Source organism: Heteronotia binoei, unplaced genomic scaffold, assembly GCF_032191835.1.
Source record: "Heteronotia binoei isolate CCM8104 ecotype False Entrance Well unplaced genomic scaffold, APGP_CSIRO_Hbin_v1 ptg000047l___fragment_1, whole genome shotgun sequence".
NCBI lineage: Eukaryota > Metazoa > Chordata > Lepidosauria > Squamata > Gekkonidae > Heteronotia > Heteronotia binoei.
The window spans coordinates 377,886-392,135 of NW_026799982.1; the positions used below are offsets into that span (position 1 = coordinate 377,886).

Genomic DNA, 14,250 nt, shown 5'->3' on the forward strand with positions numbered 1-14,250 from the left:
AAATGGGTCACTGCATGAATTTACACTTTTATTAAGGAAAATATATTACATAGCTAGAGGTAAACACCTTTAGCAATTCTTGCTGGCAAGTATTCTTGAGTTCTACTTTGTAAAAGATAGTAGTTCTAAATATATTAAAAAGCTACTTGAATTACTTTCAGTGGTCATAATGACCTGGGATTATTTTGATCTAAACAAGAATAAAATTAAATATACTAAACAAAGTTAAAATGCTGTTAAAGATTCTCTTGAAAAGTTAGTAGTTATAGAATGACTGTTAATTGATCATGAGCAAGCAAAGAACACATTGGCGTGAAACAACCCTGGGCTCCTCAAAAATCTGTGTTAAAATTGAGGATTATGGCAGCAGATTAAAAGTAAGAAAAAGTTCCAAAAGGTGAGGTTGCAATTGTCATATTATCTTGGAAAGTGAAACCTTAGACAGGCAGGACAGTTCTTTTGGCAAATCTTCAAAATGACAAGTGAGAATGAACACAAAGATCAATGAAACGAGCGAAAGTTTCATACCAGTATGTCTAGAATGCTTTGAGAACGTCTGTCAATAGCATGAATTAAAATTATGCAGGAACTACATGTTTCTTTATAGGCAGTACATTTTCAATTAGCAGGGGCCAGGAACTAACAATCACCCACTTCCATTTTGGCTTGCTTATGATTTTTAGCAAGGGTCATCTGGACAGCCACTGTCAGGCGAGATTACTGGGCAGGGAGCATCAAGGATCCTATCAGAATGTTGCTCAGGTTCTACTGTTTGTATCAGTGACTTTACTTAGGATCATCCCCTAGCCTTTTAACAGGTATATGAGACTTCAGTTTCAGCTTCTCCTAGTCATAAAACATAGAAGTTTAAGTTAAAGGCTATATCAATATGGAGAAATGCAGGCATTCTTTTTAGCATGGGGAAACTCAATAGGACTAGGCATGCTATGTGGGAAAAGGACATTCCCTTAAAAGCACTTTTAACACTCTGCTTTTGAAAACATCAAATTTCCATTCTATACATCTCAGTATTTCTTGAACATTTAAAAGGGATACCAGTATTAAGAGTGTTCAGTACAAGAAGTAAGCCAACATAATCAACAAAGGTAGGCTGGTTTAGGCAACTTCTTTAATTCACTCCCTTTTATTGCAGTGATCCTTCCTCAATACAGAGTAGTTACTGCAATATTCAATGTTGTTAAAACATTAGAAAAGCCATTGTGTGTGACAGTTACAGTACAGTATTATCAAAATATGACATTTTCAAACTGTGGATAGTACCAATCAAAACTCAATCTTTAAATTAAGACCATAGATCATGTTTAAATAACAGAAAAGCATATAAAAAGATTTATGTAAAAAGTAAAGCCTAATACAAACATAAAACAAATAAATAATTGATTTATTTAGCTACTTTCCAAACAGTTTCTAATTCCATAACATAAAATTTCACCTATAGAAATGGTATTGCTGAGTGTCAATGGAAAACAATTATTTCAAGTCATTACTGATTGAAACTTAAGAAAACATGGTACCAAAAAAAGAAAACTTCAGTTTATACTAAATAGAAATTGAAATGGCTATGTCCCAAACTTGCCTCTTGCTAACAAGTTGCAGGAGGGTTAGAGTAAATTTTACAATTGCTGAGTTGTTAGTGAGATGCTGTGTGTGTACAAATTCTCATATGAGGAGCAACCTTTATATGTATTTGATATCACTTTAGACACAGGGCACACACATAAACACTTTTCATTTGGTTCCTTTTACAGATCACAAGCAATGGTTTTTCTGTATGGGTAAAACTTTGAATAAGTGCACATCATTCAATAGCAGCATGAAGTTCATGCTCTGTTGTCCACTTGTACATAAAAAAACTGAAACAGAAATTCAGATTTGCTGAATATTGTATCCCTTACTATCACACCAATAAGTACTGCAAACCAGCATCAATGTTGTTAATTACACAAAGGGAATGTTTTTCAGGTAGCAAACTGCTCTTATTACAACTTCCAATTCCTTTAAGACCTAGATACTAGCATTGATTTACTCTACCCTAGCAGCCAATTTGTATTGCACTTCTGAAACAAATGAGAACACAATCAACATTAGGAAAGACAATGAGAACTGTAACTTTCTAGAATGCACATCACTTACTGAAATAATCACCTTAGTAACTGTTAGCTTTGCCCTTCCAAAAAAATGACCATTTAATTTGATCTTGTCCTGCATAAAATATATATTGTATCTCTGCTTTCAGTGACAAACAATGAGTGGAATGATAGATGTTGTACAGTACCCCATATTAATGCAAGAAGGCTGCAAGGTTTTTAAGTTGTTTTTGCAAAGTATATTCATAAGCACTCAGTGCTAACCATCGAATAAAAGCCTCAATTCATTTTTCAGTAAGTCATTTCAAGATTTAAAAATCAGAAAGCAGTCCACACATGCATACACATGCGCACTAGGAGGGCACACAAATTGGCAGTTCTTGGAATTCACAAGATATCATGTACAACTTAAATTGTAAGGTTAAGAGGATCAAACCTGAGTATTTAACAAGATTGAACATATATTATGACAATGGAATGAATTGACCTTGGAACGACTTGAATAAAATGTGGTTCATTTAACTAGATGAATTAACTGATAGCTTTATTTAGATGGCCTTAGAAAGATTCTACATACTATCTACGGAAGTATCCCATATCACACCTCATGTTGACATCATTCTGTAAAGAACTACAATTTCACAGCTGAACCGCAGAATGAAGACTGGCCTGCTAATCTGCACCAAATCAATCAATAAGAAATAGTATGAAATTTGAGAACTGGGTCCTCTCTCATTTAGTGTGTTTTAGCTTTATTCAGTGGTACAAACTGAGCAGTACAAAGTTCTGGACATTAACAGTATGAATCCGGTTTTTATTACAGTCAACCTGCCACACTCTTCACTTTGTTTCAGATACCTGTGGGGGGGTGGGACAACAGTCACCATTCTAAACAACAGGGAACTTACAGAAGTAAAAACTAACATGGAAGACTAAAACAGCATTTCTTATTGTAACATGGAAGAACCTAGAAACTAAAGATAGATCTAATGGCAGACTTTGACATTATTTATAAATTTACAAAATAGGGTATATGGATGAAATTTGGTTAATTTCAGAAGGCACCTCAAGGCTAAAAGGCTTTTATAAATCTATAATCCTTTCACTGATCAAAAATAAACACTTTTATTGCTGCCATTCAAGTAGCAAAGAAAAACCTGTTTATTCATTCTTCAGTCTGACAAAGAATCTTCCCCCTTAAGCAAGGTTAAATTACAGAAGAATTAGACAACTGAAGCTTTCACAACTTTAGGAGTACAGTGACTTTCCTTGTGTGCTTTGTTCAAGTCAGTGGAACAGTGAAAGAGTAGTCACTTTTTGCCTGCTTGTGATGTTAATATTTTAATCAAACATCCCAGTCTCTCTCTCCTTTAGGCACTGAAGTACCACTTCTTTGCAGCTGTACTTTGTGCAGAGGTGCTTAGGAATAGAAAGTAAGTACACTCTGATGATTTCCACGAACAAGGAGAATTGGTGGCAGATCCTTTGAAAGAGCTTCTATCCAAGCCATGTACAGTGCACTTGATACTGCACTTTTTCGTGCCACTGGCAAACTCCTACAAGTGCAAGAAGGAAGGGAAAAGAAGAAATGCCAAATTAACAGAACTGGTTAATGTAAATGTTTTATTAATAAGATATAGCAGTTACTTACATTTCCTTAAATAATTTACAATGGTTTGAAACCCAAAATGTTAAATAATGCTTTGTAGTAATAACAGACCATAACCATCATTTAGGGCAATGCCTTAAGAACTGTACCTGATATACAACATTGGCAGTTAGCAGTAATCAGGGTGCATAGCATTACATACCTTCCAAAATTACAGCAGTCCATTAGAAAAGTACCTTGCCTTCTGTAAGAAAATACATATCCATTCCGCCCACCAAATCAGAGACTGAAGGGAAAGTCAGACCCCTAAATTTCATTGCCTGCTGAAGTTTTGGATGCTATTATGAAGCAAACTTCTGTGGAGGACCTGAGCATCTGGAGACATTCAAAATGCTTTCTGGCTTAATTAATGCACTCTCAACCTGGCTGTCCCTGACCCAAGTAAAGGCCCAGATCCTTCTACCAACTGGATCTTATGTGCATTACTTATAAGTTTCCTATATGAGAAAAAAATCCAATATAGAGAAAACAATGTGAACAAAATGTGGTAAGTAGGTAGACTGTGGAAACAATCCCAAAGATATAACATCACAATAAAAATCAAAACCAGACTTTAAGAAACTGGAACATTATCAAGACACTTTTAAAAGTGTTAAAAACTAAAAGAAAAAAACTACATTCCTATTCTGACCAGAGTCAGACCTTAAAGAATACAGGACCCTGAACTTACGTATAGTTTTGTGTTTTATTTTTTCCAAAATTTCTAAGTCACTTTGTGGAACCCAGGAAAAAGTTCAGCCACTCGGTGAAGTTACCTATGCTAACTAATAAACACTGAACAACAGAAACACTGGACTGAGACACTTTTTAAACTTGGGAACAGGGAAAACATATTATGAGGGAATGAGACAAATAGCCAATCATAAAGTGTAATGCAAAAACATTGACACTTAAAATGAATGTCTGGTATGGATGACATCATTTGTAAAGGCCTCTTTAGAACCCTTTAGGTCTAGCTAGAAGATGCTAGACGTAGAAATTTTATGATTAGACATCAGGAAACAGATTTCAGGCAGGTCAGTGAAGCTTTGTTGTCCATATAGAAGCTTTGTTGTCCTTGCATTTTATCCATGATGGTATTGCAATCCTCAGCACTGATTTTTCAGGAGTATGCTAGGGGAAAGACCTACTAGCACAAAAAGTAGTGTGGCTGGTTCACAGGATCCAACTTTAAAAAAAAAATTGTAGTGCCAGTGGTATTACTATTTTCTCAGTAGTTATGAGATTATTAGTATCTACTGCAAATGTGAAAAAACACAGAAAGCAGTACTTACATAACAATTAGATTAGCTGTGCTTGAATGCTCCTTCAGTAATTCATTTAGTCGAATCTGGCGGTGACTCTGCAATTTAAATGAGAAATTGGTGATGTAAGACAAAGCAGAAGAGACATATTAAAAAGAGTCTGATTTATAGTTGCAGGAGATGAAAGCCAACTGAAGCATTACACACAGAAGAGTTAAAATAGTCAGCACTGTGTATGAAAGGGAATTACAAATATACCTTGGTCTTGTACAGCTCAATTTCATTATCTGTGATTCTCCAAGGTTCTTCATCTTTCATTTTATCCGCAACATCTTGCTCTTTATCTTCTTCATGAAGTCTGAATGGCTCAATCATTTCATCAAAAGCTGCAATGCTAGAAAGCATTTCATTACACAGTTGGTGCTCAAACTGCAAGTCTAAATTGTTATACTAAACACATGCTATATTATCCATTCACAAAAATGGGAGATAAGTGCTACTTTGCCCATGCTGTACTATGGTATTAAAAGACTGCATAACAATTGGGTAGGATTTACCATTTCTGGGCATGCAGGACTTTATCATTGCTAGTGCATTTTACGAAACAACTTCCTACCTTTTTGAAACTGGTTTTGAAGCTCCCTGCAATTTTAAAAAGACATTTCCCATCTAGCACAGGGGGATGAGAAACAACAGTGCAAAGCTATCTTTGATATACAATAGCATAAATAATAAAGAACAAATTTAAGTTTTAAGGCTATTTATATTTGGAGTTCATGTACTGGTTTAAGATTTCAGATTTATTATGCCAGCACAATGCATAAGGCTCTATTAAGATATTGTCTTATTAACTCTTTAAAGTAATAATTTTATACCAATGAATGGAAAAGCTACACATTTTTAACCAGAAACTAACATTTTACTTCTGCTCAAGCTGTGGGGATAGTGTCCCATGGCAACAATTTGGTTTCTTAAGGAAATCAGAAATCAGAGCAAAAATTAAGCAAGAGTTCCATCTAAATTTTTCTACTATTTGAGATTAGCACAACTGTTTGATATTTTTATTTCATCCTTCTAAATGGTGTACAATTCATTAATATTTCTTCAAATATTGTTCAGTAACTAACATGTTGTTACCTATAATTCTTGATTTTCATAGTAACAGAAACAGCTTATGATAACAGCAGTTTTTAGTTGTCAACTATATTGTTATAAAAATATGTGAACTTAAGCAGATCATGAGAGGGAGGGCAGGAAGGGTTGCATAAGTGCTTAGTTCTCATAGCCCTTTCTTACACATCCAGGGAAATACCAATTGCCAGTTTGATGTCAGGAAGCAATTTTCTCCAGTTTGGCCAGGGATCCTAAAGGCTTTGGAGTTGGTAGGGGTTTTTTTGCCATCCTCTGGGCATGGAGCAGGGGTAGCTGGGGGTGTATGTGGGGGCGATATTTGTGAATTTCCAACATTGTGCAGGGGGCTGGACTAAATGACCCTGGAGATACCTTGCAATCTATTATTCTAATACAGAAAACTGAAATATTCCACACACATTCAAACTTACTTTTCCTTCTTTGGCTTTGTATTAATATCCCCAAGGACCATGATATCTGAGAAGTCTATTCGAAATTTACTAAGCAATGTCGCCATCCTAAAAGAGTTCAAGAAGAACGTAACAGTTAAATGAATATGTAGCATAAATTGGGCCCTGCGTTATCCTGTAGTATCAGAGTAGCTATAGAGTATTATGGTAACATAGTATACAGTAGCATAGTATAAAATATTAAAGGTAAAGGTAGTCCCCTGTGCAAGCACCAGTTGTTTCTGACTCTGGAGTGACATTGCTTTCACAACGTTTTCACAGCAGACTTTTTACAGGGTGGTTTGCCATTGCCTTCCCCAGTCGTCTACACTTCCCCCCCCAGCAAGCTGGGTACTCATTTTACCAACCTCGAAAGGATGGAAGGCTGAGTCAACCTTGAGCCAGCTACCTGAACCCAGCTTCTGCCGGGATTGAACTCAGGTTGTGAGTTGCAGTACTCAGGACTGCAGTACTGCAGGTTTACCGCTCTGTACCACAGGGCTCTTCTCATAAAGTATTAGAGTAGCAATATAAACAAATTTTAATGCTAAAAGTAATGTGCCTATTTAAGCATACCAAAATAAGTTTTAAATAAACAATGTGCTGAAACAAATGTCACATCTCTTATACAACATTTATTTCAAGAGACTGAACAACTTACTAACTTTACTTTAGTTTACTTTAGTAATTTACTAAATTTACTTACTTAACAACAACAAAATAGAAGATAAATATTATCTCTTTGTTAAATGTTAAATACAACCCAGTGTCTTAAAGATTAACACAAATTTATATTATTTCTGATAATTTGGAAAACTGCAAAATTCTGATTTCAGATGAGATATCACGCTTGACAAACATTTGCATTTTTTACTCCATTCACTTACGCTCTTCTGTCATGATCTATTCTGTTTATTTTCCCACCGATGAACACCCTGATCTTACAGTCTTTCCACTTTTTCTTGGTTGTCAGAAGATATGGAATCAACAATGTCAATCCTATGTTTTTTTTAAAAAAATACAGAGTATACATGACAATCTGAAGCAACTCCAAGGCAATAAATATTTTTAGATAAATGGTTCCCATTCATAGACTATGTGACACTGCAAGAAATTCAGCCTCAAAACCCAGACTATCTTAAATTGCTCTCTCTCTCTAATAGTTTTCTCCTTCATTTTCAATCTTTTTCTTTTTCACATGTGCTAGTCATGGTCTGAACTCTAACTTATTCTCTAAACTCTAACTTGCCTGTGTAAGCACCAATTGTTTCCAACTCTGGGGTGGTATCGCATCATGACATTTTCATGGCAGACTTTTTAATGGGTTTGCCACTGCCTTCCCCAGTCATCTAAGCTTTATCCCCATCAAGCTGGGTACTCATTTTACCGACCTTAGAAGGACGGAGGCAGAGTCAACCTTGAGCCGGCTACCTGAACCCAGCTTTCACCGGGATTGAACTCAGGTTGTGAGCAGAGCTCAGACTGCAGTACTGCAGCTTACCACTCTGTGCAATGAGGCTCTATAACTAACTGTTCGAACTACTAGATATTGGGCCTACAGCTATGGCATTTATGATATCTATATCTTAAACTATAAAATGCGCTGTGCCATCCATGCTGCATATTTTGATTGTTCATTCATACCTTTATGGTTTTAATGTTGGATTTTTACTGTTTTACTGTTTTATCGAGCTTGTGATCCGCCCTGAGCCCATTATGGGGAAGGGCGGACTAGAAATCCATGAAATAAATAAATAATATTTTGAGTTGCTCAGTGAAGCTGCATGCATTTTTACTGCTCTTGATTTAAAATTCAATGTTAATCATTTAAAAAACCACACATCACCATTGACTACACAATAACATTTTGTAATGTTAATATTTTTAATAGTGCTCCAATTTTTAAAACATCTAATTTACCTCCATCATCAAAAAGCCACCAGACATCAATATTATTTTTGCCTTGTTTCTTCTGAAACTGAGAACTTGCATCAAGCAGTCTTTGATCAGCCAAGTTCAGAGGAGCAGATGGGCCTTTAGGATCTGTGAAATTGAGAAGACATGCTTGAAAGAAATGAAGGAAGCAGAAGCACTTAAGGTTATTCACCAATACATGATCTAATTGCACATAGCTTACTTGTAGCATCACAATCCCCACCCACACATGCCAGTTTCACTTTTGGAAAAGGATTGGGATATCTTTGTATCAATGGACATCAAGGTATAAAATCTCCAGGAATGTGAAAAGTATTCTCCTTCCCTATTACTAAGGTGCATGACAGCTATACAATCGCATTAGGGAGCAAAAACTTTTTTCTCCAACAAACAGTACAGCAGTACAGTATGGCACAGTTTCAAACCCCAAGGCACAGCTACAGAAGCTCTATAATGACCAAGACTTACTCTACTAAGCAGCGCAGAAATTTAATGACAGCACTATGTTTGCAAAACTTACTAATACTTCATCTACTTTTATACTTCATACTACTAAAAACTAAATAAGAAAATTGCTTTGAGATCTTAAATCAAAATTATTTTCACTTTAAGAACATAAGAGAAGCCACGATGGATCAAGCCAATGGCCCATCCAGTCCAACACTCTGTGTCACACAGTGGCCCAAAAAATAATACACACACACACACACACATACACTGTGGCTAATAGCCACTGTCGGACCTCTGCTCCATATTTTTATCTAACCCCGTCTTGAAGCTGTCTATGCTTGTAGCTGCCACCACCTCCTGTGGCAGTGAATTCCACATGTTAATCACCCTTTGGGTGAAGAAGTACTTCCTTCTATCCGTTTTAACCTGACTGCTCAGCAATTTCATCGAATGCCCACGAGTTCTTGTACTGTGAGAAAGGGAGAAAAGTACTTCTTTCTCTACTTTCTCCATCCCATGCATTATCTTGTAAACCTCTATCATGTCACCCCGCAGTCGATGTTTCTCCAAGCTAAAGAGCCCCAAGCGTTTTAACCTTTCTTCGTAGGGAAAGTGTTCCAACCCTTTAATCATTCTAGTTGCCCTTTTCTGGACTTTTTCCAATGCTATAATATCCTTTTTGAGGTGCGGTGACCAGAATTGCACACAGTATTCCAAATGAGACCGCACCATCGATTTATACAGGTGCATTATGATACTGGCTGATTTGTTTTCAATTCCCTTCCTAATAATTCCCAGCATGGCGTTGGCCTTTTTTATTGCAATTGCACACTGTCTTGACATTTTCAGTGAGTTATCTACCACGACCCCAAGATCTCTGTCTTGGTCAGTCTCTACCAGTTCACACCCCATCAACTTGTATTTTTAGCTGGGATTCTTGGCCCCAATATACATTACTTTGCACTTGGCCACACTGAACCTCATCTGCCACGTTGATGCCCACTCACCCAGCCTCAACAGATCCCTTTGGAGTTCCTCACAATCCTCTCTGGTTCTCACCACCCTGAACAATTTAGTGTCATCTGCAAACTTGGCCACTTCACTGCTCACTCCCAAATCCAAATCATTTATGAAAAAGTTAAAGAGCATGGGACCCAGCACTGAGCCCTGTGGCACCCCACTGCTTACCGTCCTCCACTGTGAAGACTGCCCATTTATACTCACTCTCTGCTTCCTATTAATTAGCCAGTTTTTGATCCACAAGAGGAAAAACAGGTTGCTTACCTGTAACTGATGATCTTCGAGTGGTCATCTGTGCAGTCACACACATGGGTCTTGCCACAGGCAACGGATCCATACCTCGGAGCTCCAATAGCTCGCCTATAGCGCTTTTTGGCGCGCTTCCCTCCTGCTCTGGGGAGCAGGCACCGACCGCGCATGCCTGGAGCGGGGGGGGGGGAGCGGCCATCCCACTCAGTTTCTTCCAGCCACCACTGACACTGACAGTATATAAGGTAAACAACGATCACAGGAGGCCAGCAGCGCGGAAGGCTGGGTGGGCGTGTGTGACTGCACAGATGACCACTCGAAGATCATCAGTTACAGGTAAGCAACCTGTTTATCTTCTTCGTGGTCTCTGTGCAGTCCCACACATGGGTGACTAGCCAGCTGAATGTCCTGGAGGAGGGTGCTGGTGAGAGGAAAGAGAGTTAGTCACACAATAAATCACACAATAAATTACATCACCCCAACCAGGTTATAGATGTAAGCGGATGCACTCACCCATGGCTTCAATGGAAGATGGATCTGAGGACCGCTTGGCCGAAGGAGGCGTCTCGTCTCGCACGAACGTCCAAGGCGTAATGGGAGACGAACATGGAAGGAGAGGACCACGATGCAGCAGCACAGATGTCCTCTAGGGAGATGACCTGTAGAAAGGCCGAAGACGTCGAGACCGCTCTGGTAGAGTGGGCCTTAAGGCCTTCGTGTATAGGCTGCTTAGCCAGTTCGTAGCACAACCTGATAGCACTAACTACCCATTTAGATAGTCTCTGGGTAGAAATTTTGTGTCCCTTGTGAGGTTTATCGTAGGCCACAAACAGATTAGGGTCCTTACGGAAAGGTTGTGTACGAGCAAAATAGAAAGATAAAGCCCTTCTGACATCCAAGGAATGCAGGGCTCTTTGTCCTGCGTCAGTAGGGTTGGAGAAGAACGTCGGTAGGGAAGTCGATGTCGATAAATGGAACTGGGAGACAACCTTAGGAAGGAAGGCAGGGTCCGGTCGTAGGACAACTTTATCTTTATGGAATATCGTGTACGGAGCATCACAACGAAAGGCACACAAATCACTTGCACGTTTCCCTGAAGTAAGGGCAACTAACAATGCAGTCTTCCATGACAAAATGTTGAGCTCTATGGTAGCCATGGGTTCAAATGGGGTTTTCATTAGGCAAGAGAGAACTAAGGATAAACTCCAAGTTGGGGCAAAAGATTTAATTGGCGGATGCAGGTGCAAGATGCCCTTGAGGAAGGATTTAGACAACTTAAGTGAGAAAACCGTTTTGCCCTCAGCAGGGTCATGGAACGCAGAAATAGCCGAAAGATGAACTTTTAAGGAGGAATAGCAGAGTCCTGATCTCTGCAGGGAAAGCAGATCCAGAATCAGATTGAGAGGCACAGATTCGGCTTGGAGATGATTGGAAGCTGCGAACGAACAGAAACGCTTCCATTTTCGTTGATAAGAGAGTCTGGTGGAAGACTTTCTCGCATTAAGAATGACGTTCGCTACTTCTGTAGACAGGAAGGAGGACGGATTCTCCACGCTGTCAGGGCCAGAGTCCGTGGGTTGTGATGTAGCACCCTGCCGTCGGCTTGAGTCAAAAGATCGCCTACTAGGGGGAGGCGGCGGTAGGTGTGACAGGACATCTGAAGTAGACTCGTGAACCATGGCTGCCGTGGCCACCATGGAGCAATGAGAATACAGTCCGTGCCGTCTCGAGCAATCTTGATTAACACCCGCGTAATGAGGGGGGTCGGGGGAAAGAGGTAATGTAGGGGACCTCTCCAGGTGTGCAGGAACGCATCGTTGCCCCTCCTGGTGTAAAAACGGGGACATTTCGCATTGTCCCTCGAGGCGAAAACGTCTATCCTGGGCACCCCGAAGCAGCGAAAGATGCGTTGGAGATAAACTTGATTGAGGGACCACTCATGGTCGTCTATCCGAATCCTGCTGAGGGAGTCGGCCAGAACGTTCTCCACACCCGGGAGGTGAATGGCAGTCAAGTAGATGTTGTGTTTGACACACCATTCCCAGAGCAGTATGGCACAGCCGAAGGGATCTGGTGTCCCCCTGTTTGTTTACGTAAAACACAGTCGCCATGTTGTCGGTGGAAACCTGAACGTGACGACCTGTGACCAATGGCAGGAACGAATGGAGCGCCCTGTGAACTGCGATCAGTTCCAGGCAGTTGATGTGAATGGCCCTCTCGGCCTGTGTCCAAAGGCCTCTGACAGTCTTGTCCTCTAAGTGGGCTCCCCATCCCCACATGGAGGCGTCTGTGGTTAGAACGACTGATGGCGGAGGAAGGAGGAAGGGCATCCCGGAAAGCAGATTCTCTGGTATAGTCCACCAGCGAAGGGAGTGCAGAGCTCTTTGAGGAACGGTGAGGAGAGTGCTCTGTGGCTGTACCTGTGGGTGGTAAGCACGGACGAACCAGAGCTGAAGATGTCGCATTCTCAGCCGAGCGAATCGAAGCACAGAAGTGGTTGCAGCCATAAGGCCCAAGAGCCTCTGAATGTTGTAGGCAGACTGGCGTGGGTTGAGACGGACTAGATTGGCCAGGGAGATGGACTGTGCACGGTCCTGCGGAAGGAATGCAAGATGAGGGGATGTACATAGATGAGCACCTATAAACTGCAGGTCCTGGGTCGGCATGAGGTGTGATTTGGTGACATTCACACAGAGGCCCAGGGAGGCCAGCAGAGAAAGGGTTGTGTCGAGGTTCCTCTGCAGTTGGTGCAATCAGAAGCCAGTCGCCTATGTACGGGAAAACTGAAATGTTCCGAAGCCGCAGGGCAGCTGCCACTACTGCCATGCACTTGGTAAACACTCTGGGTGCAGTGGAAAGTCCGAAGGGTAGGGATCGGTATTGGAAGTGTTGATGACCTATTGCAAAACGAAGATACGGTGGTGGGGGCGGATCGTTATATGGAAGTAAGCGTCCTGAAGATCTAGGGAAGCCATCCAGGAACCTTGAGGAATCAGAGGAAGTATGGATTGTAGAGAAATCATTCTGAATTTCCTGTAAATTATGTGTTCGTTCAGCTTCCGAAGATCCAGGATAGGGCGCTTGCCCCCATCCCTCTTGGGGACCAGGAAGTACCTTGAATAGAACCCCATCCCGCGGAGTTGAGGAGGAACAGGTTCCATGGCTTTTTTCTGGAGCAAGTCCAGAATTTCTTGTTGGAGGTGAGGGGAGGATGGGGTAACGGTAAAGTAATGGAGGTGAGGAGGTGAAACGAACTCGACTGCGTAACCTAGACGCACAATGGTGAGAACCCAAGAATCGGTGGTGATGGAAAGCCACGTTGGGTAAAATGGAAGTAGCCTGGTGTGATAAAGAGGGCTCAATGGTATGGCTGCACTTGTATGAGAGTCAAAGAGACTGCTTGGTTGGTTGAGACGGCTTCTTGGAAGGCTGCGCACGTGGCCGTTGCTGGAAGGGCTGTTTCTGGTGCTGAGGTTTCTTCCTCCAGAGATCCTGCTGTCTGGGAGAGCGCTGACGACGCTGGAAGGAAGGTTTCCATGGTCTCTGCTTGCCGAAGGACTGGGTAGCCGGCTGTGAGATGCCCAAGCGTTTGGCCCTTTTACGTCCATCGTCCACAGAAGTGAGGACCTCGTCTGTCGACGCATGGAACAGGCCGAGACCATCAAACGGGAGATCCTCTATCTTCTGCTTAATGTCTGGCTGCAGGTTAGTCGAACATAGCCAGGCGTGGCGACGTAGGGCCACTGAGGTTGCGAACACTCTAGAGGAGCAAGAGACCGCGTGTCTGAGAGAGTTTATCTGCTGTTTAGAGACGCGCGACAACTCCGAAACGAGCCCGGAAACGGCCTTCTGTGAGGAGTCAGGCATCGATGCAAGGTGAGGTGTTATTTGGTTTGCGAGATTGAATGAGTATGCCGCAAAATATGCTAGGTAGTTGTTCAGCTTAGAGTTAGTAGAGGCAAAGCTGTAGATCTTTCTAGCCAAAGTATCCAATT

General features: G+C 40.9%; 1 protein-coding gene across 2 annotated transcripts in view; it reads right to left on the reverse strand.

Moving 5' to 3' along the window:
- Nucleotides 1-1,115: 1,115 nt before the first annotated feature.
- The window catches only part of LOC132590487 (solute carrier family 12 member 2-like), a 136,634-nt gene continuing 123,499 nt past the window's right edge, over nucleotides 1,116-14,250 (reverse strand). For both annotated transcript variants that reach the window (XM_060263395.1, XM_060263394.1), the window contains 6 exons: nucleotides 8,522-8,644; nucleotides 7,489-7,600; nucleotides 6,584-6,670; nucleotides 5,280-5,415; nucleotides 5,052-5,119; nucleotides 1,116-3,664 (listed from right to left, as the gene is read on the reverse strand). In XM_060263395.1, coding sequence (XP_060119378.1) covers nucleotides 3,529-3,664; nucleotides 5,052-5,119; nucleotides 5,280-5,415; nucleotides 6,584-6,670; nucleotides 7,489-7,600; nucleotides 8,522-8,644 — 662 coding nt within the window. In that variant the 3' untranslated portion in view covers nucleotides 1,116-3,528. The remainder of the gene's footprint in view (nucleotides 3,665-5,051; nucleotides 5,120-5,279; nucleotides 5,416-6,583; nucleotides 6,671-7,488; nucleotides 7,601-8,521; nucleotides 8,645-14,250) is intronic.